This window comes from Plectrocnemia conspersa, unplaced genomic scaffold (assembly GCF_051122295.1).
Source record: "Plectrocnemia conspersa isolate PC_06_02 unplaced genomic scaffold, ASM5112229v1 ptg000001l, whole genome shotgun sequence".
Taxonomy (NCBI): Eukaryota; Metazoa; Arthropoda; class Insecta; order Trichoptera; family Polycentropodidae; genus Plectrocnemia; species Plectrocnemia conspersa.
Genome location: NW_028277165.1, coordinates 18,400,414 through 18,427,681, shown reverse-complemented (window position 1 = coordinate 18,427,681; position 27,268 = coordinate 18,400,414). Strand labels below are relative to the sequence as shown.

Sequence of the window (27,268 nt, the reverse complement as noted above, 5' to 3'; positions counted from 1 at the left end):
ATAATTCGAAAGTTTGCAAATATAAATGAAATATGTATGGCAATAAAATTAGATTAAGATAAGTTATTGTAACTCTCTCACATGACCATAATGCATTCAGGAATAATAAATCGATAATATTTCGATGTTTTCTTACTACAGCCCAACTACAAGATTGATGATTTTTCTTATTAATATTAATTTACTTAACTTACAATTATTAATGGTTGATATAGTTCGAGGCTTCATGCAATATAATTGTGCTGAGGGGCGTGACCCGGAAAAAACATTTACTCGCTGCGCATGTCCACTTTTCTAAGGAGGCTTCGATTGGTCGGATGTTAGAGTGAATATAATGGCATAAAAAATTCACCCTACCCGTGAGGGCGTACTCTAGTGGTCTAAAATCGCAATTTAATACGAATATTTTACAACGTTAACAAAGAACGCGATTTTTGTACGCCATTTAACCGATTTTTTTTAGAATATTCAAATATACGATAACCCCACTGCTGACATTTTATATCTGACTGTATATTAATATATTTGGTTATTATTTATTCGAGCAAGGTTTTCGTTTATCTTTAACGATTTAATTAATTTAATTAGAACATTTAGTGGATCATGCATATTTTAATTGAGTAATATTTTTTCTTCTTCGTATAAATAAATAAATATTAAAATAACGTTTGTATGTATATTTAAAATACATATGTTTTTTATTTATTTATTTTCTCTTATCAATGTTTTGTTCGTCATTAAGTTCTTATAGAGGAAACGTTGCCATTTTGTCGTTAAATAATTTAGAATCACATGACTCCTTCACGGGTCATCGTTGTTCAAAAGCAGCCTAACGCTTTTTTTGATAAAGTTCTTTGCGATAATCACGTGTACTCTTTTTGTCGACGATAGTGTCGTTCGAAATAGCCATGGACTTTATGGGGTTATCGTACAAAATTTTCAACTTTGACCCGCGCAATTACATCATACACAAGTTACACATGTAGTGAATTATTCAACGAATTCCATATCTTTTTATACAAAAAGTACTTCCTATTAGCAACTTGTTGTTCTTAGTATATATTTAGAGCAATTATAAAAGAAAATATTTAGCAAAAATATCATATATTCAACATATAATGGTTTATTGAAAGCAATATGCCAATTTAAAGTATAAAATATCAATAGTATTAAGTCTTCTTAAATTTAATACATAATAATTATTTTTGCATAATATTGTTTCACAACAGGATTATTATGATGAAAGCTTTAATTTTTCCAATTGTCTTTCTAATCCTGGAATTATGTACATAAAATGTGATTAAATAAATATACTCAATAGTTTTGTGACTAACTTTTTTAACTTTTAAATAAGATAATTGTGTCAAGGGTCATTCTTTGATTGCCGTCGCTGACACGCTCTTTAGCGTAATCCAATTCCGACACAATTCTACCAAAAAAGTGTCCTCATCATTCCATTTTAAGATGTGAGCTAATCAAAACCGACATTTCGCAGACATTATTCTAGATAACATTAACAGTACGGAAGCGGCTGATCACTAGTTTCCTAAACAAACACACGATAAGATACAAACTTACTCATTGTACATTTGCATGTGTAGTTTTTGTTGTTTTAAAACATGCATACGTCATTATGCATGGGCGTTTGACATACTTTTCCTCCTTTCTAACATTATTTACAAAGGATGTGCGATTGTCGGTGAGTCCCTTTATTCGTCAACTTCAGAACGATCGATCATTATTGACCGTGTCGAAATGGGATTAGATTCTGAGAAAACAACGGACGGAGCAAAGGTACCCGCAACCGGTTCTGGGGGTTATTTTTGCGGATCGAAAGCTATTGCAAAACAATAAAAAAGCTCCCATTGAAAGCTTCTGTCGATGGTGGATTGCGTTTTAGGAATCTGACTTTTAAACAGGAGGCTTTTGAATATAGTCCGCTGGAAACAAACGAATGATAATGAGATAAATATATCACAACAATTGCAATATTACTAGATAAATGAATGTAAAATATTATATGGATGAATAATTTAAAAATAATATTAATAATAATACTTTTACAAAATATTTTTTTTATATATTTTTTAATATACTTTTTAGATATTAATCCATTAAAATATGTTTTCCAGTTGGCCATCACAAAAAACAGCATTACTATTACCATAATTTATTTAATAGTCTTTTAACTAAATTTTCAATGTACAATATTATCAGCATGATAGACCATTCAGTGACCTATACCGGGAAAACCTGGGTTCAAATCGCATATGAACCTTTGTGTTTATAATTTCTATCGTGTCTAAGAGATCGGAAGTAGTGTTTATTATATAATGATTTTTTTCTTAGATTTACCTAATCTTGCGGATGTGATGATTAATTTAAATTGATCTAGATTATGCATATTACATATAAAAACATATTTAATAATGAGCTCATAAAAATATACAAAAACGCATATTGATTCATTTGACATAAGATATTTCAAACTTTCATTAGTTTAATATATGTTATATAATGTAATATTTTCAGCAAAATTACTTAACTCTCGATATTCGCTCTGGCTTTTTTGTAGAACGTTTATCTCAATAATATAATTAATTTAAAAATATACCATATACATATATACAATACATATTATTGGTTTATAATCATTTTCATGTATACAATTTTGTTATTAGCTACAATGAAATAAAAAATAAGAATATATTATAAAACGTTCGTGATTATAATTTAAGGGGAAAAACGAAATATTTAAGTGAAAGAAACAATGGATCTGAAAACATTAATAGGTCGTCTTCAACCTTTAAAGCAATATGTACTTTGGCACTTATATTTAAATTTTAGGTTATTATTAAATTCTTAAAGAAAATATTTTTTTAGTATTTTTAGTATAAAAATTACAATGTTTTGTGATTGCTGGTATATGATGGCTATTATGAAGTTTTTTAAGATAAGTTGAAAAAAGTGTAATTTATATTATTTTTATAGATGTATTTGTTAATAGTATTACTAGCGTTATCCCACACCGGGCAAGCAATGCTAAGATAGCTCCGATTAATTGATTGTGTATTAATATTTTTTGTGGTAAGAGCGTTCATTCTATAAAAAATCGGTCTAAGGGTCGCATTGGCGGCAAGTTCATAAATGTGTTCAGGTGTAAGCCCAGGTATTTAACGTTAGATTTATATTTTACATTAAGAAGAGGTAGTGACAAAGTTTATCTATGTTACGTAAATATAAATTCCAGAGCGTTAATAATAACTAGCAATTGTTGAATATATTTTCAATAAGTATCAATTATTTATAATATAATATTCATTAAAAAAATATTTCTGTTGCTTGAATCGATATTTATATTTAAAGCGTATTTTTTTCAATAGTAATATTTGATTTATTATTTAAATTAATTAATTTAATATAATATAATAAACATAGTCTATACTAATTCATTTAAATCCGATAATTCTTTGGATATCTAACTATTTATAATGTGCGTTAATTGTTTGGTTTAAACTAATAATATAATTTAATTTTTGTTTTTTAATATAATAATAAGATGGTTTGATCAAGAGCGCCCCCCTATTGTAAATAACATATATTGATTATAAATTATATTACACATAATAATTAGATGTCACCGATTTGTAGTTAAAATTTGTAGGTATGCATTATTCCAGATTGACTTATCCAGTTGTAGCGCATTGGGCTTACTTACGCAGGTCAGTTTAAATCAGAAGATTAAAAAATAAATAAATATTGTCTGATGATGCATTTTAAAAAATTACAATCAATATTGATAAACATGACCTCAAACATCGTAGCTGCTGGTTATCTTTTAATTCATGCGTCATGTCACGTCCGATTTTCTCACTTTTACTGTTATTTGCATAGTTTATTCACCTAGAAGTAGATCAACTATATAAATTTAGTTAATATTTTTGCATGTCTTTTATGAGATCTGATATCGATATTAGTAGTCACGCGATATCTACGAGGTCGTTAAAAATATTGTATGTATTTGAACTAGTTTGATATGAGTTTAATAAATCGGTTACGTCATATGTCAAAGTGTGGTGAAAACAATAATTAATGCGGCAAAGGTTGCGGTTAGCAGAGACACCATTGCATCATAAGATGGATTTATCGATAAAGCTGCAAAAACCATCCAATCTGTCAGTGACATAATTGTTTAGTTAAATATTATCTCGAATGGATCTTATGCGTACATCGCGGTTTAACTAACCGCAAGTGTACTTATAATAACTTTTGTTAATTGAACATATTATTTAAGCAAAAATCTTTACAAATCTGTCTATGTTATTTTATCGTAAAGACACTGACTTAATCTACAATAGTTACCTCAGCGATAAAATAACTAAATTACGCACTGATTTATAATTTAATATTTTTTAAATAAATCGTTTAATTGTACTGGAAAAATTGCAATTTATAAAAAAGTGCTATTGCTACAAAAGTGTATTATAAACTATTTTCTTATTTAAGTAAATGTATAATTGGTTATATTTATGTGTGTTTTTGAGTATGCTCTGCAATGAGTTGGAAGAAAAGTTGACCAAAATTTTATATTGAATTCTTCATAATATAAATAATTACTAACTAGAACTAGAAAAGAAGCTACTCATTCATTCGAATCATTATTAAAGATATAAATGACTTATTTACTCTTAAACTTATAAATTAATTATAGTCTGTAATCTCAGTGGTGCATAGATTATATTTCTGTAATTATTTTATTAGCAAAAAACTTTTACTAGCATAAACAAGAAATCTCTGTCCCTTTTTTCACTGCCTGCTATAAATGCAGCTGTGAATTTAACTGATTTCAACCACTATTTGTTTTCAAAATTGCAGCGATTATAATCCATTTAAAAATATTTGTGTAAATTGGATAACATAATCAACACATACAAGTAATTATCAAGATATTAGATTGTGTGGAATTCAGTGACATCTAATTTTATTAATTTAAAATTATTATTATAGCTTATAATTTTTTGATTTTGTCTGTTTAATAAATAAAATAATTTACATTTTCTTAAATTAAAAATACTTTATTTGTTTTAAATTAGATAAATATTTCAAATATTTTATAATATTTATTATAGGTGAATTTATGTAATAAAATAATATTTTTAATAAAATAAATCTGATTTACGATCAAAACATGTTTACTAGGTATATATTATAACACATTCTTGTCGTTAGTGTTATATTTAGCTTCCATTAAAAATTTCAATTAACTTAACTTTTCGGTAATTTTATGTCAATACACTTACGAGTGATAGTCTTAGCATTATTACGAAATATCAGTTACCATTTACTTACCTTGATGTTTATTGTACTATATTATAAATATGGAAGTTTACTGAATGACTGAGAAAGGTTAAGAATCATAGTGCAGTTAAGGGTCAAATTTATTTACGTATGAGCATATTTTCATCATGTATTTATGATATTCTTCCTGTAAAAAATAATTTAATATTTTTCATAAATTATAATTATAACAACTCATAAAACGATATTAAATATATATTAGGATGACATTTTTGAGTTCTGTTTGATCTAAATTAGCTGAATTATATTCATATGAGTACAATTGTCTTTATTGATTAGTAACCACACAGTTACTAGATCAAATTCTTGCGCCAGTCCCTCACTTTCGTTTCCTAATTGAGTCTAGTAAGTCTCGATTGGTGCGCCTATAACTTCAAACAGTTCACAATACTAGTATATTTTAGTATTTTAGTAGCATGTCTGATCAAGTGCGTCAACGACCCGCTAGTTGTAAACTAACTTCCGATTGTAAATAGATGTTGTGCTTGCAAAGCGACGCATTCGGATTTATGACAAGGAAGGGATGCTGTACGGTACGCAAGGAAGTAATAATTTTATCGAACATTCCTCGTGTACAATGAACTGACAATTATATAATCGAATGTCGTAAGCATATCAAAAGCGTTTCGGGTCAAAGCCAAACGTTTATTGCAAGAATAAGAACGTCGATTAATTAAGAATGAACGCACTTCATCAATCTATTTTGATAGCTGTGATTGAGAAAAGTGTTTTTATTTTTAAATATTGATTGACTATGATCAGTACTATAATAATTGTCGGTTGAATAATTTTATATTTTTAGTCAAATTTCATTGACGATCAAAATTATGAAAATTTAATCAGTAGCAATTGTACAAAATTTTTATCTAGAAAAAAATCCGTTGATAGCTTGGAAGTGACGTTCCAGCAGGGATGGAGCTTTTTATGCACATCGTGATGTGGATCAGCTTTGGTAGGCGGAGCGCGTGTCACTATATTAATTTATTAGAGATTCACTTTCTGTATGATACGCTAGTTCGTAGCGTCCTCGAATATAGGTCCATTGTTTGGAATCCAAGTGAAGCGAAGCACTCCTTGTTAGAGAATTCAAAGAAAATTTCTGAGATATCTCTATAAGTATGAGTCGTATCTATATTTATTATCCTATTGCCTTTTTGCTATGAACGTTGGGATATAATTCATTGCATTCTTGGCGTAGCGCCTGCTCAATTATCAATTTTAAAAGTTGCTATGGGGTGGTGTTGACTACCCGTTAATGCTCTTTAGAGTGCTCTAGAGCGTCGCGATCGCATCCCTTATTCTTGACAGGACGTCAGTGCTTACGAATGCTCCTCTTGTATGAACCATCTAGCTTCTAGACGAGCTTGCCAAAAATAATAATGTTTTCGGCGATAGCTATAGCGAGTAGGAACAAATTACGTGGGATGGTGCTCATCTATTTTAGGTGTGTACCATAATTGTTTTTTTAATTATATTTTAAATGTTTTATTACATAATTAATGTTTATATAATGGTTATAATGACGCGTTGAAAAAACCTGTTAAATCATCATGGTCAAATTTGTTATAAAAAAATAAAAAATAAATAATATAGCGAAATAAAAATGTTCACGCAAAAAAAATATTTAAGATAAAAAATATTGGGTAAAAAAGGGGGTCACTTCTACCCCTGCTTCCTTTCAATCATAACTAGTAATATAAAAGAGATTCTAAAGGATTTCAAGTTTTAAGTGTTATTCAAAAGCAAAATTACGATATATGAAAAATGACACATTAATGAAAACAAGCTGTGATTATATATTTAAGTTTAGATATTTTTTCAAATAAATCAAAGGAAAGAGGTATTATGACAAGCATCTTATATAATATAATTGTTCTTTAAACTTTAAATGAAACATTCTCCGTTTAATTCTCTACTATATAAATCGTATCGCTTTGTATAAACGGTGTATAATACACGTAAACATAGGAATATTTAAATAAAATAATAAATAATAATAAAAATAAAAATTAAATTTGCTCCGATTGATTTTCGAGCCGCCGGTAATGCGTTCTGTTGTTTCGACCAATAAAAAATAAGCATTCAAATATAAAACGAGATGGCCGACAGTACCGTGACAACAGTTTTAAATAATTATTATTTATTAATAAAATTTTGCTACGCGACAATAATTTTCATTAATTCGTCATTTGACTGAATATAAATAATCGGATTGCAAATTAACTAGGTGTGTTATAACTATGAAAATTAAATATATACATAATGTGTTGAGGATTAGTAGAATGATTAAACTAGATAAACAATCACGAAACAATCTTCGTAATGAAATCTTCAAATTTTAAATTCCTGGCGACGGGCTCCGAGGCCGAAAAGTGAGTTTTTCCTTTAATAATACATAAAAATTATCATTGCTTCTGATTAAATGCACATATTCGTTAGATTTGACGAATTGAAAATAAACCAAGTACATTTTAAAAGTTCAGCCAATAGACAGTTTATAAATGTGTAGTTTATTGGATGTTATCTAATAAACGACATTTTACAATAATTATAAATATGTTATTCATGTAATATGAGATTCATAGGAAAACAAATAAGGTGTATAATTCTAGCAACTTCCTAAACATTGAATCAAGTAATATTTTAGTTATGATATCATTGCACTACAAAAGCAAAATCTATTATCGCCCACTGTCCAAAAAGTAAATGTAAAATATATTAAAAATATTAGCTTGATATTATCATAAGTATTTTTTGTATTATTAATAGCGATTCACAAGATATTACTACAGTATCGTTGCTTCATAAAGACACATTTTATTATAACAGTAACTTATTTTTTGTCAATATATTTAAAGGTTTATTCATTTATGGATTGACTGACTCCCGATACCAGTTTGCCGTTTTTTTTTAAAGTGTTATGGTATATTATAAATATCCAATGCAGTTGACTATCATTTATATAAACTAGCAAAGGAATTCAGAATCAAAGGCGCTACCATGACGGCTATGAATGCTAGCCAGTCAAAACTTTTTATAACCTTCAGTTTGTGTACCGTGAAAATATTTTGCTTTGAATTCGCCTCGGTCACATCTGTTCGGAGCATCGTGTCATAGCTCGGATTGGTGTTTAATGAAAGCAAGTGGAGGAATGCATATGCACCAGACTCGGGACACATGTGGTCCAGGAAGCTCGAGAAGACTCCTCAGCTCAGGGCAGACAGGGACGGCGAAAGATTTTTTGCCGATTCTTTGTCGTTTATTTTTTCTTACTCTCAACAAGTTAAGATGAAAAAAAAATGCCATGTCTCGATTGTGACCCCAAGAAATATTGGCTGGTTCATTTCCTGTCTTCCGAGAAATTTTATGTAAACAACTTTCCTTACATGGGGTCAAACGTCTTATTATTGATTATACATAATTTATTTATTATTGATTATGCTATTGTTACAACCGTATCAAATTAGGTAATACCCTATATACATATATATTTATTTGTATAGAGCAGCTATTTGCTCGATATTTACTTATTGTTTTAATCAGTATGTTCGGCATTAAGCATATCGACATTTATATCATACTTATAGAAATACCAGTAACATTGTACATTATTATATCGGATTATGATTGCTAAAAATTATAAGGATTTTAAAACTTACTGTTCGATATTACGTAAAAGCATTTTAACAATTTCTTAAATTCAATAGAGCATATGACATGCATGACATAACCTTACATATTATTATCACATTTCTTTAGTGTAATAGGATTTAAAAAGTAGAATGTTTTTTTATAAAATCTATAGGAACACACACTAGTTGCTAAAATAATAAAATAAACTATAATATACTTAGTACGAATTATAGTTTTAAAATTAGACGTATAATTTGTGCAATAGTATTATATGCGTATAAGTTATTGGCGTAATACTGCGTCTCAAAATCGTCTCGAAGATCAAGTTGAACTCTGATATTCAGGTGTCGAATGGTCGAAATGGAAAGCGAGTAATTTCTCGTCGGAAGTGAAATAGTAGTTCTGGATGAAGTTCTTGGATGGAGTATATTTCTGGTGTAATCGCCGTGTTTGAGCTTATGTACCCTTGATAATCAATATCTAGTAATAATATTTGGTGGTTCAAAAATCAGTGATGTAATTTTATAGAAATTAATTTAATAAGATCCTTGCGACTTATCCCGTCGCAATGATCACGAAAAGCCCCGAGTATAGCAAGCAAAATAATTCTAAAAATAAAGAAACTAGACCTACATATATGGATTAACTAATTCACACACTGTGTAAGCCCTCGAGATTTTAAATGCTTTCATTAAAACAAACCAATCAATCAGTTTCAAGACCATTATTGGCAAATTCAAAACAAAACAGGATTTAAAGCATACCGTACTTACAATAGAGTGTGGACTGGCCATCAATAATATGCCATTGAAAGGAACAGTTATAATTTTCTCAGTTGTTTAAGACCTATCTAGAAGACAACTGTTTAAACTACAATGCAAAAAAAGTCTAATAAGAAAATAGGCAAATCAATAAATACAATTACATTCCTATTAGTGGTGGCAGTGAATAATGGGCGAGCACTAAACTTCCCTCAGGCTAGTCATGTATATAAAAACACCCAAATCATTAACTTCCGTTCGAGACTCATCATCATCAAGATCTTAAGTTAGGATTTTGAATCAAATGGAGCCGTTGACCGTCGACAGATGGAGAAGATCGAAAAAGCAGCCGCTTCTCTCTTCTCGTCAACTTTAGTACAGTTTGACGTCCGGAATCCAGAGTTCAACTTGCTTTACGGATAAGTGCGATAAGAACATAATTATACAACTTCACGTAAACGTGACTTAAATTATTGCACATATATTAATTATATACTAAAGAACTTTGTCTTGTAATAAAATTAACACCACTGACACATATCATTTAATTATATTATTTTTGTGTCAAAAAGTGTAAAATTGTTGTAGTGTTATTAAAATCTATGATTTCTGATCTTTGAATGCAATTTAAAATCACTGATAAATTTTGTGTAGGTGACTGCAAAGTGCAACAACAGCTGGAATAATAGTAAATTTAAACGCACTAACCTGGTTTTGCCAACTAATCTAAAATAACAAACATCCAGGAAGATTTCATTATATTTATGCATGGTTTATTTAGAGCAGTGATTTCCACTATGTGACCGTATCTAAATCATACTACAAAAGTTTTCATATGCGGCACGCAAGTGTTCTTCTAGGACGATTTAGTTTACTGATTAGAACCAGGACTATTTTACTTCTTTGTTTCTAAAGATATGATAATACATTTTGTGGTCCTCATTCAAACTTTAGTGGGGAACACTGATTTAGAACATTGACCCGTATCTTCCAATCGCTTTATTTCGTTTCAAAAGCAGGTCATACGTTATTATTATTTTTTAAATTTATTTCGTTATCAGCTGTGTTTATGATACGAATATTTAGGACAAGTTATCATTTAATTTTTTCTACACTGTCTTGTTTGTTTATTGTATATATAGAACTTTCTGGAAACTAATTTTATCCAATGAAACCAGCTGCAGCGTGTGTGCTGTATATTGTAATGGTGATGAAACAGTGCTAATGGCTCGTGTAATTACTATTGACAGATAATAATATTGCCATTCATTAATATGTTTTTCACATTTATCATAAAATTATCGAGTGATTTCTAAGCCAGATCTTACAACCATACAACCCTATGGTGCCTAAGCGTCTAAATAGGCAATGTTTACATTTATATATTTACAGTGCACCACCGGTTCCTGTTTGGTCATCGACAGAAATAGATTATGAAAGAATGAACAGAAACCATAATGCATGTGTTGCCCATAGTTTTATTTGCTTTTGAAAATATGCACTGTGTTCAAACTGTGACCAGGAAATGTTTCGTTTATTACTTGAAAAATGTAAGGGTGTAAAGTGTATCTATTATAGATCTTGTTATACCATTTATTTTTAAATGTAGTCTCCTGCAACCTCAATCCTACGATAGAATATTAATTATTTATTCTTATATAAATACTAATTCTAAACACTTGATTTTTATAAATTTAAAAAATCTCAGATGAATGAAAAATATATGTTAAGACGCAATTCTTCAAGATTTCAACTGTAACTAAATTTCTATGAACGTGTTTATTTTAGATATTCAGGAACACCTCTTTCCAAAGTTTACTTTGTTCTTTTCAATTTTTTCCCTTTAAACGATAAAATAAACGCAGTTTCGAGATATTTAGAAATTTGCATTTTTTTTGTTGTCCGAATTATGATTGATAGATATGATCTTATATGAAATCTCATATTGAATATGCATTTGAATTGGAATTTTCATAATAAAACTGCAATTTTCACATAAAACTTCTGTTCAATGATATATAAAGGCACCTAAACAATGTTTTTCAATGAAATAGCCATAGGACAACAGTAGTAGCTAACGATATTTTTATGATTAATTGCATAATATGACCTCACATAATCCTAAGTTATTTTTGGTAAAATAAGTTTTTTTTCCGAATATAATATAAAAACCAGTTTTAGAAACAACAATTAATATTTATTTATGTAATATAAATCTTCCATTGCAACATGAAAAGCGTTGGTCCAATACGTTACAACGGGGTAATCACAATCAACATATACTAAATGAATAGTGAAACACCAGACTAAAATCAAAGTCTGTAAAATCAGTGACATCTAGTTTAATAATTATAAACTATTATTACAGCTATAAATCAATATAATTAAATATATATTAAATTATTAATCACGATATTCATCCGCAAGATTACGAAAATCTAGAAAAACCTGATCTGTGATGATCGAACAGAACTATAATTATATAATTATCATTAATTCAGATCTCCCAGATACGATTGAAATTAGGATAACACGATCTATATGAGATCGAAACAAGATTTTCAAGTCTACTTACCGACTTATACCATTGGTCTATGTTGCTGGTTTTTAATTTGAAAAAATGCTTTAAAATGAAACCATAATTTATATTTTTATACAAAATAATTATTCCAAAACAGGTTTTCGATTTTTTTACTAAAAAATATTTAATTCTGTTTAAACGTTTTTCAGGCTATTCAATATTTATGTAACTTTAAATTTATATAAAATATATTTGTAACTATATATTTCTCTTATTTTACAAGAGATATAAAAATATCTAAAATGTAAATTCTTTCTTATGTGGCTACTAATTTTTTTAAATATTGCATTTTTTTACTATTCCAATATCGAATAGTTATAAAACATAATTCTAAAACAATAAAAAATATAAGGCTATTTTTTTAATTTAAAAAATAATAGAGCATTGTTTTACATTTTAAATCAGAATAAAATTGAATTAAAATTATACATTCTGCTGAAAATACTACAAATCGGTATGCTCAAAAAATGTTATCATAATACATTATTCGTATTGATTTAAACGAGTTGAAAATTTATACCAGCCATTGAGGAAGTCAATAGCTGCACAATATTTACTTTGAAATATGAATAATTTATGGAATTTCGGCAATTATAACATTTTTCGGTTGTCTTTTCTTCTTCATTGTTTTATTTGTCGGTTATTATTTGTTGTTTTTGTAGCTGTTTTAAATAACATAGAGATAAAAATTTAAAACAAAATTGGGCTGTAGTAAATTTATCGGTACAATTGAAAAAAAAATACAACCTGCGTTGTTATAATACTAATAATTAAATGAAATAATTAATTGTTTTTTAATATTTTTTAAGTCGGTGACTAATACCTAAAAAGGATAGATGCGAATCTTGTTCTTTAATTTCTATAGCGTCTGGGAGATCAAAATTAATGAATATAATATAATTATAATTCCGATCGATCATCAAAGATCAGGATTTCTTAGATTTTCCTAATTTCACGGATGATTATCGTTATAAATAATTATAATTTAATGCATTATTGATAATAATTTAAAATTAATAGATGACACTAATTTACAGTCTTTGGTTTCAGTTTTGTGATTCGTTACTTACTTAGGTAGTTGTTAATTGTGTTTATCTCGTTGTAACGCATATCGTACCTTATTAAACATTAATAAATATTAATCATAGTATCTAAAAACAAGTTATATATTCAAAATCCGGTATTTGATTATGTAGTTTATCGTCCTTTACCGAATTGCTTTCGGTGTATCACTTTTGTAAGAAAATTAATTACTTCGCGCTGTTCAATGGACTGTAAATATGGATATTTAATACAATGCACTTCAAATTGTGTATAACAGAATGTGTTTTTATAAATTAGTCTTGAGACATCATGTCTAAGTATAAAACAAAAAATAAGTCACGGTTTTCTGAAAAGCATTGTGGCATATCAACAGTATGAGACAAATTTGGATTTCTAGAGTGATGTGATGACCTATTAACGGGGTCCATCATGTAATCTTGACCAGTTCCGTTTGTTGGTCAGAACAATTGACCAATTTAAGCAAAAATTTCGCAGAATGCTGTCATAACATTATTTTGTAAATTAAACTAAGAGACATATATTATAATTAAAAACGTATTAGACATTTAGGGGTTTGGTTATTTTGAAACGTTGAGCAATTGGTCGTGCTGTGAATTCAATCATCAGCTTACGATGTGATCATTTATCCACATGCTTAAAAACTTTACTAGCGAATGAGCATTGTCGAAATATTTATCTTGCTCGCCATTTTCAGCTTATTATCATCATATGTGTGTGCGTCAATTAAATTGTTGATTGAGTCGAGCTGAATTTGGTGTTATCATTAATAGGAACTTTATAGCGGAACTTTGATAAACCCTGAAGCCTTGACACAAACCAGAGATAGCTCGAAGACCCTCAATTCTCGATGATAATTGTGTGTGTTTGTTGCGAAATCTAGCTGAGATTCTGTATTGATATAGTTTTCGAGCATTTTAATAAATTATATTATTTTTTTTATTTTAATTTTAAATAGCGTTGTAATGACACCGAACTAGAATGCGACTGTAGAGGAATCAAAGGGCAGGTAGGATTTAAAGGAATTGCTGGACTATCGGGACAGCAAGGAGAAAATGGGGACATCGGCGAAATGGGACCAATGGGTCCTCTTGGACAATCGGGAGAGTTCGGTGAGGACGGCAACACTGGCGAGAAAGGACATCGAGTGAGTTTATTTCAAATGTTATAAAAAAAACACTCCGTTTAATTTGTTATATGTCATAACAATAATATTTCATAATCAGGGAGATGATGGACAAGTAGGCTACACTGGAACTGACGGATATCCTGTAAGTAACATATCTTATCTTTGTTATTTATTCATAGTGCTAATTAATTATAAAATCCAAATGCACAGGGACGCACTGGTAAACAAGGCGATCAAGGAAGTAACGGCGAAGATGGGTGTAGCGGTTTAGACGGACAAGATGGCGTGCCAGGTCCTCAAGGATTCATAGGAGTGAGGGGTCCTCCTGGACCACTCGGTCTTCCGGGTCCACGCGGAGATCCCGGAGAAAATAGTGCTAATGGAGCACCTTTCAAGGGAGAACGGGGTGTATCAGGAAGAAACGGTGGTATGGGTGGTCTTGGTTTTCGAGGCTACAAAGGATTTATTGGCGAACAGGGCGATGTAGGTGATGAGGTACGTTAGAAAATTAAATTTATTTCCATCGATTAAAAATAAAATATTAATTTACGTAAATCGTTTGTAAAATAATAAGGGCAACGAAGGACCTCAAGGTCCTCAAGGATCTGCGGGCATTGCTGGAGTCGATGGTCCAGGAACTCAAGGACAGAGAGGAGACACTGGTATTATAGGAGAACCAGGACCACCGGGAGATGTACCACCACCGTTTGACGACCCTACTATCTTGTTGGTCAAAGGTGTCAAAGGTATACAAGGAGAAAAGGGCGAAATAGGTTACAAGGGAACTACCGGTGACATAGGAGTGAGCGGTCGAAGAGTATGTGCTATTTTATGTATTAAAATTATTTATTGTATAAGCTATAACTGACTTTTTTTTTATTTAAAAAGGGTAATCCTGGTTCTCAAGGACCTCCGGGATATACAGGGGACGGAGGAGAACCAGGCCGCGAAGGAAAACAGGGAAGAGTAGGTCCCCACGGAGCCACTGGCGATAAAGGGATGAAAGGTGCTCCAGGTTATCTTGGCTTTGATGGCATAGATGGAAGCAACGGGGAAGTGGGTGATAAAGGAAACAAGGGCATTCAAGGAGACCAAGGAATAGAAGGAGATGTAGGACCGTACGATCCGTCACTTACCGAAATTATAATTGGAAATCCAGGATCTCAAGGACCCATGGGGGAAGAAGGACCTGAGGGTCGTTCTGGAAATGATGGAGTTCCTGGCATCGTAGGAACGGTTGGGCCACCTGGGCCACCAGGAGAAAAAGGAGCGCGAGGAGCACCTGGAAGAAAAGGACTCTCCATAAAAGGAGAACAAGGTGACAACGGTGTTAGAGGGTTAAAAGGTAGCAGAGGACTACTCGGAGATGTGGGCATTTTAGGCCCCCCAGGAGACAAAGGTTTTCCTGGAGAAAGGGTAATTGGACCGGACGGGGACGAAGGCGAACATGGCTTTGATGCAGAGCCCGGATATAGAGGAGATATTGGGGACAGTGGACTGAAAGGACAGAAAGGCCAGCCGGGGCTCGGTATTAATCGCATGGGTCCTCCCGGTTCTGACGGACGTAGAGGACTTTCTGGCGATGGTGGAGATATCGGAAATGACGGACTGTTCGGATATTCTGGTACTAAAGGACCAAGAGGAGATGATTGTCTTTGTATATCAGGTTAGTGTTTATATGATAAATTAATAAACTTATTTAAGTGTAATATACTATATTTGTACGCATGCGGAAAGCTTTTCATAATAATATTATATTAATAAAAAAATTTGATAAGTTTTTGTTATAACAGTATTATCAGTATACTCGGAAACAGGATATCCCGCTTCAATTATTTCATAAGCGTAGGTGTTAGATAAATAAAGATAGGATATGAGTACACTGTCATCTGAAACATGTTTTATAAAAATAATTTCATAATTTATTCACACTTCACAATATTTGATTAAGTAAATTATTGTATATATATACATATATAATAGTATATACATTTATTTTAATTTATAGGTAAACCTGGTGGAAAAGGAGAAATGGGAGAGCTTGGTAGAGATGGTCTTCTAGGTGTTGTGGGATATATGGGTTTAACAGGTCCGAGGGGATCTCTTGGTGAACCAGGAAGAAACGGTAGTCCCGGAGTCATAGGTATAAAGGGTATTCAAGGACCTCAAGGAGAGGCTGGTTTGGAAGGAAGAACAGGGAAACCTGGTACAATACGATATCCACCAAGCCAAATAAAGATCAAAGGTCTTAGAGGACTACCAGGTGAATTTGTTTTTTTATTAAATTTATTTAATGATCAATATTACTATTGAAATAATAATTTAATTATAATAAAAATATCATTAACGTACTAGAGCAGCGGTTCTTAAAGTTATGTAGTCTGTGCGGTAGTTATTATGTATATTATATATTTTTTTGCGGACGCCACCCCGACTTTAACCATTTTACGTCGTTCTTGAGACTTTTCTGGTTCAATAATCTCATAAGAACTGCCTTTTAATAAATATTGATAAAAAAGTATCGCTGGTTATTTAAGTGAATGGTTTTGCGTATTTATAGAGATGAACATTTTATTACAATAAAAACATAAAATGAATAAAAATAATAGCCACAAATTATAGCACATTAAGCTCATACAAAACATTTCTTGATCAAATGTTGGTCAAACTAGTTACTATTACATGTATTTTGCAAATAATTTTTACTTAATAAGGTGGATATAGTGGTATATTGGGCTCGATTTGGAAATGTTTTATTCGGAGGTCCACTTCTACATTGAGTTTGTTTCTATACTTGATTTCATATATAACAATACCGAAAAAGCCCGTTCACATAAATATGTTGTACAGAATGGAATCAAATGCATGAGTGCTTTATTTGCATAATCAGATCTGAAAAGTAACTAAAAATTGACGAGTTCAGTTTTGTTGAAATGTGTTTTAAAGATTTATCGCATAAAAATTCCACGAGAATATCTTATAATACAGATAAATGCTTTGCATTAGAAACTTCCACGTTGAATGGATCTCTAATCCAGTTGTTGCCAAAATCAGGACAGGGAAAATAATTCCTAAAGCTGATTTTTAGAACTATTTAATGTTTGTAAGATAAATCTTCGGATTTTTTCTTCGGAAAGGGATTCATTGCAGTTATTCATAAGATATTCATTGTTTTGACCATTGCTCGCTCGCACCTAATGTGTCCTACAGTAATGCATAAACAATTCGTTTTATGGAGTAATTATTTTATATATTGCTCATTTAAATTGTCCTCCTTTTTTACTGATGCAACCAGTGCACAAATTGTTTGGGGACCCTCGGTAATAGCTATGCAGACCCCAGTTTAAGAACTGCTGTACTAGAAAAAATTAATTCTAATTTTTTTTGTAATAGGTTTACGAGGAGATGATGGAGAGATAGGAGAAGTTGGTGATGTTGGTGACGATGGATTTACAGGAAAAATTGGACCAAGAGGTTATCCCGGGGAGCAAGGTGAGCAAGGAATGCCTGGACTTGATGGGCAAGATGGACTAGATGGTAGACCTGGATATCGGGGAGAAGATTCTGGTGTGCCAATCCAATCCCTTCTTGGTGACAAGGGCGAATTAGGTCTTAGGTAAATTTTGTATAAACTAAATATATAGCAATCACACGAGTAGATAAAATATTATTAAAAAAACTCAATCTAACCGAGAGTTTCTATTTGAATACCATCTGTTTTGATGCGCTATTTTAGCATTACAACTACTCCGCATGTATAGAATGCCTATATACCTGAATACTTGCATACATAACCTTTGAGGCCAATATATGTTATAAAGTTTTTGTAAAGTTAATTATTAATTTTACAGTGGCGATACAGGTGAACACGGGTACAAAGGCTCGAAAGGACCACCTGGTGAAATAAAGCCGGAAGAACTTATTTCTTCTAGAGGTCCAACTGGAGATAAGGGATTGCCTGGGTATCTAGGTATGTTATGAAATTCATTCAAGCAAATAATAATAAAAATTAATTGCAGGTTGAATTAATGTTTAATTTTATAGGTGAAAAGGGTAAGAAAGGCTATCTAGGAGACAGAGGATATGATGGTCCTCAAGGAGATAAAGGAATACCAGGTATTCCAGGAGCTTCGTATCAAGGAATTAACGGTTTTAAGGGCTATGTGGGACAACGAGGTGATATCGGTCCAAATGGATATCCTGGTGAAATTGGAGACACAGGTCCAAATGGAACGATAGGTTTTCCTGGTCCAAAGGGGCTGCGTGGAGACCAAGCTTCTCCATTATGGAATGGCGATATGGGACCACGTGGAGAAGTGGGAGATATCGGTGAATCTGGTCATGATGGAATAGATGGAGAAGATGGGTCATATGGAATGCCAGGTGCAAAAGGAGAGCCAGGAAATAAAGGCGTGCCTGGTTCTGAAGGCAAATTTGGTGCCAAGGTATTTATAGCGTGTTAATTGAATAGTGAGCTTAGAAACTATCTCCGCAGTGATGTAATAAACTCTTAGTTGTCAATATACCATGCATGTAACATGTCACTTGTTTTCATTAAAAAATTGTAATATACATCAGGGACGTCATTTCAGCTTTTTCCAGGGGGGATAAAAGTTGGTTAGTCAGTGGTCGTTTTTTTAATATTTTGATTTCATTAAGATTCATAGTATTTCATTAAATTACGTTTATTTAATCTTCCGTTGTAACCTGACAGGCGTAAGCTCAATGCGTTACAATGGGGTAAATCTGTACCAACTGAGTTAGTCAATCAGATATAATGAATACCTACAAATAAGTATTAATCACCATACAGAAAGTCTAGGAATCGTTGATATCTACATTAATAATCATAAATTATTATGTGTAATATAATTTATAACCAAAAGATGGCACTGCAGCTGGGGCCGATTGTTTTAATAATAGCGCATTTTAAAAAAAAATAAAAATTCGAGTCCGCTGCCGGGGCGTTACGGATTTCGCTATTCCGTCCTGAGATGCATTTTTCTCATCAAATTCAAGAGAAAACAAATGCCTCTATCTTCCCCTCTTAAGACTTTTTATAACAATATTACGACTTACAATTTGTGAGAAGCGAATGAATCATATCTAAATCGATTTTTGACCAATAGTAGGGCGCAAAAAACAATTATCCCTTCTCAGAAGTCAAAAATCCACGTCAAAGCAATAAAATCGTGCCGTCGCCGGCGCAGTGGGAACACTCATTACCGAGCATTTCAAGGAGTAGCAAATACTGGCACCTGCCTCTCCAGAATGCCGTCTCTTATATATATGTTAATTTCATGGCTACATATTGTGAAACCGATATTCCTTAAAGTCATTACTAGGTACTAAATAAATCCCTGATCATTATTTCAATAAAAGTTAAAATAATTACTGTGAAGAGTCTCTGAACTTCATTATTATATTATCGTAAATCAAATGTATGTTTTTTTTTGTATGTATATTAAAATAGCATGGGTAACTTTTGCAGGGAGTGAAAGGTGTTCGAGGTGATATCAGGAAAGGAATTGGGGGAGCACCGGGAAGACCTGGCTACAAAGGACTGAAAGGAGGAAGGGGAGAAAAAGGCTATCCTGGCTATCGAGGAATTGACGGTCCGTTTGGAGCCAAGGGAGAGAAGGGCATGATTGGAGATCAAGGATTTAATGGAATTTTGGGTGATACGGGTATACTTGGAGATATTGGCCCTCCAGGTCTTCCTGGAATAGGAGGTATTCCTGGGGATTCTGGTGATGATGGAGACTTTGGACTGATTGGAATCCCCGGTCGAGATGGACCTATAGGATTTCGAGGAGCAACTGGATTCTTTGGAGATTTAGGTAATATAGGTCCTTCTGGCCCTCCTGGCTATCCAGGTATTCCGGGATACAAAGGTTTGCAAGGCAGCAAAGGTCTGCCAGGATACAAAGGAGTATCAGGGATACCATCATCGTATGCAGCTAAAGGAGAACCGGGAGATAATGGAATACCAGCACCCGACGGGAGACGAGGCCGTGATGGAATTAAAGGGAAAAAAGGCGAAAGAGGTGATGTCGGACCAACAGTAGTAGGATTATCTGGTATTAAGGGCATGACAGGAGCAGATGGCACTGAAGGATTTAATGGCCTGAAAGGTAAGCAAGGTATTACCGGAAATATGGGCATAATGGGTTCTAAAGGAATTAGTGGCGATAAAGGCGAAACTGGAGATGTTGGTCTTAAGGGCCGCTATGGACTTGGTGGAGTAAGAGGAATTAAAGGTCCTCTTGGAGATCAAGGATATATTGGGATTAAAGGCACTATCGGAATGGACGGAGATCCTGGCCTAATAGCCAGGCCAGGATTACCTGGTGATATTGGACCTAGGGGCTTACAAGGCTATCAAGGAGATCAAGGGCCAAAAGGATTGAAAGGTTCACCAGGTGCTATCACTTATAGAAGTGCTACTAAAGGAGAACCAGGAGAGCAAGGATTGGTAGGATTGGCAGGTATTCGCGGAATACAAGGAAGGATAGGTTATTCTGGATATCTGGGCATGAAAGGAAATAGAGGTGATGTGGGTGAAGTTGGAGAATTAGGTCTAGCAGGCTTTGTGGGAGAGATCGGAGATTCTGGAGATGTAGGACTACCTGGCGAGCCGGGGCCACTTCCCGATTATGTTGAAGCAGGCGACAATGGAAATGCTGGATTCGATGGATACAGTGGATATGCTGGAAAGCAGGGCCAAAAGGGCTCACCTGGGGATTATGGCAAAAATGGTGAAATTGGAAATACTGGCATTCCAGGATTATCCATTGTAGGAGAAACTGGTGAGAATGGAGAACGCGGAAACGTAGGGGTAGTAGGAAGATATGGAAATGTAGGATTAGAGGGGCCTAGAGGTCCTAAAGGATTCAAAGGCTTAACAGGTGTCACTGGAGATTATTCGGGAGGAGTATTTGGTATACTAGGTGATATTGGTAGCTCCGGAGAAAATGGAACGCATGGTTTCATGGGGTTAAAAGGAATAATCGGAGATAAAGGAGATCAAGGATTAAGAGGAGAAGTGGGTAGACAAGGCTTAGAAGGTGACATAGGCATAGAAGGTTTTGTGGGAAGAGAAGGATTGAAAGGCGTACGAGGCGAAATGGGAGACTCCTTAGACGTATTGCCCGGTCTGCCAGGAGATATTGGTGATTTTGGTGTACCAGGAATTGATGGCGAACCTGGCAGTCCTGGATATGATGGCATACCTGGAATGAAGGGCGATATTGGATTACCTGGCTTAGAAGGATTGAGCGGCTCGATAGGATTAGAAGGTGACGTGGGTGATCAAGGTATAAGAGGTATACGCGGATCTATAGGAAGGAAAGGACAGAAAGGATTACAAGGAGTACCAAAAATATACGACAGCCCCAGAAGTCGCGGATACTTCTTCGCTAAACATTCTCAAACAGTTGAAATACCAAATTGTCCTAAGAATTCGATTAAATTGTGGGAAGGTTATTCACTTATACATATTCAGGGCAATGAAAATGCCCACGGACAAGACTTGGGTACGATGACTTATAATAATTTTATGAGCTTTAATTAAATTGATAATTATTATGATTTATTATGTATATTTTAGGTTCACCTGGTAGTTGCTTACGTCGATTTTCCACAATGCCTTACATGTTCTGTAGTTCGTCAGGAACTGAACTTTGTAATTTTGCGCAAAGAAGTGATTATTCATTTTGGCTTTCCACTCCTGAGCCAATGCCTATGCAAATGACCCCGATTCCATCACCTGAAGTCCGACGATACGTTTCGCGGTATTTTAAACTACACATTAGAATTGATACTTTGATAAAATGTAATATTATTGACATTTTCTTAACTTTCAGTTGTTCAGTATGTGAAGCTTCTACAAATATTATTGCTGTACATAGTCAATCCATGGATATACCTACATGTCCGAATCAATGGGAAGAATTATGGATCGGTTACAGTTTTCTAATGGTAATACTTATTTAATAACTTATGAGCGAACGAGTTGTTTATAAAATGTTTCATTATAACGTTTCAGCACGCCGTCGCTGGAGGTTCATCAGGCCAAGCCTTAGTATCTCCAGGGTCATGTCTAGAAGAATTTAGAGCCAGACCATTCATAGAATGCAATGGAATGGGTAGATGTAATTATTTCCCTAACGCATTCTCATATTGGATGGCTACCATTGAAAATAACGAAATGTTTAATAAACCAGTACAACAAACATTAAAAAGAGATCATACCCAAAAAATAAGCAGGTATGTCTCAACTCTTAAATTGGATTTATATTTAATTACGGATGATCTTATCAATGTGTTTTCAGATGTGCTGTTTGCATTCGTAAAATACCACAAACTACTACTTCTTTACCAAACGAAGCCCATTCTCCACAAATACAAGCAGAATTCAGACGAAATAGAAATAATAGAAGGAGAAAGCCATACAGACCTCAACGTCCATGAAAAGTTTAAACAACCTATTTATTAGACATACATATTTAAAAAACATATTTTCATAAAACCTAACATTTAATTTATTTATTTTGTATAATATGATGAAATCATATTTAAATATCAAAAATAAATTATTTGTATCAAATTAAATAGCTTAAATTCAAGACCAAATAATTAGGTATACAAAAGTTAATATTAATACAAGCCGAATGGTAGAATATGAATTTTGTTTTTATGTGATCAACTATATTAATATTGTTATATTAAATAAAGTATAATAGAAGCAATCTGAAAAAAAGAAGCAAATTTAACGAATTTCGTTTCTATCACAACGTATCAAACTATGCATTTACAACGATAAAACAAAGAAATCGTTTTATTATATTAGAGTAATTTTAGGAATACGTGTTATAATTTAATTTATTGTGTAATGATTTCTATTAATTTATCAATAAAATTATTTACGTGTATAAAAGTTTGTTTGTATCAAAAAAATCTGTGATTAGTGAACGATTTTAAAATATGCACTGCAATTATGAAAACTTTTATATTAAATAAATGTTGTTCCAGTATTGTGAATATTGTTTATATTTCAAATATCTATACCTTACGACAATTACGACAAACACATAGCGTGCTCAGCTAATTAGCTTAAAAGCGACTCAGATCATAAAAAAAACATTCCCTGATAAATTAAAGAAGGGTACTTTTTACCAAGACAGAGCTCGCCCTCATGTATCCAAGATGATAGAAAAAATCAATGGATTTTCTTGGTGAACTTCTGTGCCGCAGCACACATTTTGCCAGACACTTGCTTAAAAGTAAATATTTATTATTAATGTTTTGTTGAGTTTATATTCTCAAAAGGACTGAAAGTATATCTGCAATCAATATTCGAGTTTTTGATTTGAATCGTATAGATAAACAAGTAACATCTTATGCCATCATATGCCGTGACCTTTATGACAAAATCTTGTTTTTATCATTGAGAAGAAAATCTATGCAGTTGATTAAATAAAATTACTTAATATAATAAAACAACTTTTAGCCAAATTTAATAACTTCTCAATTGCAAAGCCCCAGCAGTGATACTAACATTATAAACTCACCTTTTACTGTGATGTTAATAACAATAGGTTGAAGAAAAACAATACTCAATAGCCTTGTTACTTTATTAGAAATGATTGATACATTATTGAACTTCATAATTAACATTATTGGCGTTATCTGCCTTATGGTCGGAGACATTGGGAGACGATTCATAAGTACAAATAGTAACACCGTGGCGATGAGCAGGCGTAAATTCACCTCGTAATCCGATGTAATATATTTTAGTTGTTTCAGCTCCAAAATTTTTAGGAAAATGTAAAGTCAAGTGAGAAACGGAAGAAAATGTGACAATTCTAAAATTAAAAATTGATTTCATTATTGATTATTTATGCTGTTCCATAATAAGAAAATAATGTATGCATTTGTTATTTACTTTGTCACATATTCTAAATTCCCAGTGTTGTCTTTTTGCAGTTTAAATTCTTGATCTGGCGAAATTGAGGTTTCATCAAACGTCATATTTGGTCGATTTTTATATCTATAAAAATATTTTTCAATACGATTTAAAATAGGAATAGAATGAAAAATGTATAAAATTAGCATTTACAGTCTCAATAGAGAAGGATGTGAGTCAGAATCTTCACCGATTACAATTAGACCTTTGAGTTTTATATTTCCAGTGAATGGTATGTTGAACAATAATTCTTCATCTGCGTCGCTTTCGACTCCCTGAAGTATGATTGATACGTTTTTAAGAATTGCTTTTTGAGCTTTTATCACAATAATTAAACACAATTAACACCTTTTCAAAATTAAGCCTATCATTCCAAGGCTTGAATACGTTTTTACCGGAATTCTCTTCAGACTCGTTCAAACATTGCAAGTTTTCCAAGTCAATCTTTTCGAACAAACTGTATTGAATTCCTCTCTCCTCCGAATCGTCATGATCGTGGTCGTGAGAACAGCTGTGTCCGCAGTTAGGCATAATAGCTAATCTATAAAATATACAATAATCTTAAAGGTTATAATAAAATACTAACACTTATATATTTATATCATATAATCACTTTAAAAGTATACAACCATATTTATTTTGGGTTTAAATACACATTTTTCAATTATAAAGTAAAACGTTTTATAACAAATACTTTTAACTATAATATCGGTAGCTGCGCCAAACGAAATTAAAAAACAATTGTTTTAGTTGTGGTTATCCGATATTATATTTAATAACTTATTGTTAATAATAATTTATTAGATAGTTTAAGAAAAAAAGACATTTTTTCAACCTTAAAATAGCAGTCTTGTGAAGTTTATGACATATCACTCTCGGTGTAGCCAATAGCGAAAACACATAACCAAATATTATTATTTTTAAATATTTTTTTTTTTGACATAATATTTCCGTAGTGGTTAGTGATGTACAATCAGTGTACATAATAAAAATAGGTAAAAGTTAGTGATTTTTTAAGTATAGACACGAATATAATTAAATCTAAAATAAAATAATAATATTAATTAGAAACAATTATTTTAATATAAGTAGTAAGTGCATTATGTACAGTTTTTTTTTATAAATACAAAAATTTAAGTAAGCAAATATTTAGTTTAAAATAATATTAACAAATTAAGTTGTAAACCTTTTATTCAAATATCACTCCCTGTGAAGTAAAAAGTTTTAGTGGCAACATTCATTCGACTGTAATAGTGAATTGATATTTGATTTCATTAAGGCGGCTTAGATAAATCATGTCACAGTTTTTTCATGATTTTTTTACTCCCCACCCCCTATATCATAAGATTTTATTGAGTCAGACTTCTGTTTGTTTCACACTGTCACAATTCCACTGACCCTCCCCCCTTCTTTAAGCCAGTGACATAATTTATGGAAGCCGCTGTGGGGGTCCTATTCATATATGTATTTATTTAGGTTTATTGTGGCTAAAACTTGGCAGCACTCTGGTAACACTGGCGTGACGGACAATTTTCGCTTGGCAACTTCGGTGGCCTTGCATGGATGGTGCGGGTCCCGCACCACCGTCCACTCACACTTACTTGTATATTCATGTAACTTTTTTATCACAATAAAAATACTACTGCAGCGGCTCAATCTGTGTCAAATTGCCAGTTTGTTAAAATTATTTTAGTTCGTAGAGCCGGTTCTTAAAACACGGGCACTAGAAACAGGACGTAAAAAATAATTTCGATTTGGGAGTTGGACTACATTCGCGATATTCTGCGACCAGAATCGCCAAACACATAGCAATAGCTTGAGAAGAAAATATGTTGTAAAATTGTTGAAATTTTTTTACAGATTTACTAAAAATTGTTTATGCTTTGTCAATAACTTTATTGACAAAGCATACACAATTTTTAGTAAATCTGTAGTAATTTAATATTTTTAAAAGTAGATTGTATCAAATTTTGTTCAACTATATTTGAAGATTTGATGGAATTGGAAGCTCACGATTTAAAAATAATTCACGATGTTTTACTAAGAACATTGAGCTCTTATGGAATAGATTATAACCACTAAAAGGAGAATTTAATTAGATTTTGTTCAGATGGTGCCAGTACGTTAGGGTGTACATCAGGAGTGAGCACAATAAAAAAAATATTTTCCTCATGCGCTATCTGGCATTGTTTGAATCATCGTTTACAGCTTGTTTTGGATGATTCAATAAAATACATTTCGCTAGTTAATCACTTAAAAATGTTGGTTGATAAAATTTATAAAATATTTTACAAATCAAATAAAAGCAAACAAAATGTCTTTAATATTTCCAAGGAACTTTTAATCACAATTATAAAAAAAAATGGCAAAGTTTTGGGACCAAAGTAAGCTGATTGTAGCTTGCAATCAACGTGTTGTTTTGCAAGCATTTTTCAAAAAACAAAAATTATTCTAGAATTGTTACACGAATGGAAATACATATTTTTTAAAAGACTTGCCTCTGATGATAGATATATTCCAAGAAATTGATTTTTTGTCGAATGCTCTTTAATGAACAACAAAATCTCGCTAAATAAGATCAATTAATTTTAAGAACAATTTCTGTTTTAAATAAATTAAAATAAAATCTGGGGTATTATAAAAGCCAAATTGAAGAGAAAATTAAAACTAATTCATATAGGAATATTAACTTTTAAGAATATATAATATACGGAAATCTCCTCCGAGAAAACTAAATCGACAGTATAATAATATAGATGACATTGAGGTTGATGAAT

General features: G+C 32.1%; 2 protein-coding genes across 2 annotated transcripts in view; one reads left to right on the top strand and one right to left on the bottom strand.

Moving 5' to 3' along the window:
* Nucleotides 1–23,566, top strand: part of LOC148239052 (uncharacterized) — a 29,706-nt gene extending 6,140 nt beyond the window's left edge. The window contains exons 2-15 of the mRNA XM_088185148.1: nt 14,354–14,542; nt 14,622–14,666; nt 14,735–15,019; nt 15,099–15,341; nt 15,413–16,190; nt 16,533–16,787; nt 17,918–18,140; nt 18,376–18,494; nt 18,569–18,969; nt 20,016–22,059; nt 22,134–22,317; nt 22,390–22,504; nt 22,572–22,792; nt 22,858–23,566. Coding sequence (XP_088041274.1) covers nt 14,354–14,542; nt 14,622–14,666; nt 14,735–15,019; nt 15,099–15,341; nt 15,413–16,190; nt 16,533–16,787; nt 17,918–18,140; nt 18,376–18,494; nt 18,569–18,969; nt 20,016–22,059; nt 22,134–22,317; nt 22,390–22,504; nt 22,572–22,792; nt 22,858–22,996 — 5,241 coding nt within the window. The 3' untranslated portion in view covers nt 22,997–23,566. The remainder of the gene's footprint in view (nt 1–14,353; nt 14,543–14,621; nt 14,667–14,734; nt 15,020–15,098; nt 15,342–15,412; nt 16,191–16,532; nt 16,788–17,917; nt 18,141–18,375; nt 18,495–18,568; nt 18,970–20,015; nt 22,060–22,133; nt 22,318–22,389; nt 22,505–22,571; nt 22,793–22,857) is intronic.
* Nucleotides 23,567–24,141: 575 nt separating this feature from the next.
* Nucleotides 24,142–25,383, bottom strand: LOC148239051 (PITH domain-containing protein CG6153). Its single transcript, XM_088184353.1, has 5 exons — nt 25,327–25,383; nt 24,840–25,032; nt 24,645–24,766; nt 24,471–24,575; nt 24,142–24,390 (listed from the first exon to the last, which is right to left on the bottom strand). Exons 2-5 carry the CDS (start codon nt 25,020–25,022, stop codon nt 24,180–24,182), a joined length of 621 nt encoding a protein of 206 aa, XP_088040479.1. The 5' UTR covers nt 25,023–25,032; nt 25,327–25,383; the 3' UTR covers nt 24,142–24,179.
* Between the last annotated feature and the right edge of the window lie 1,885 nt (nt 25,384–27,268).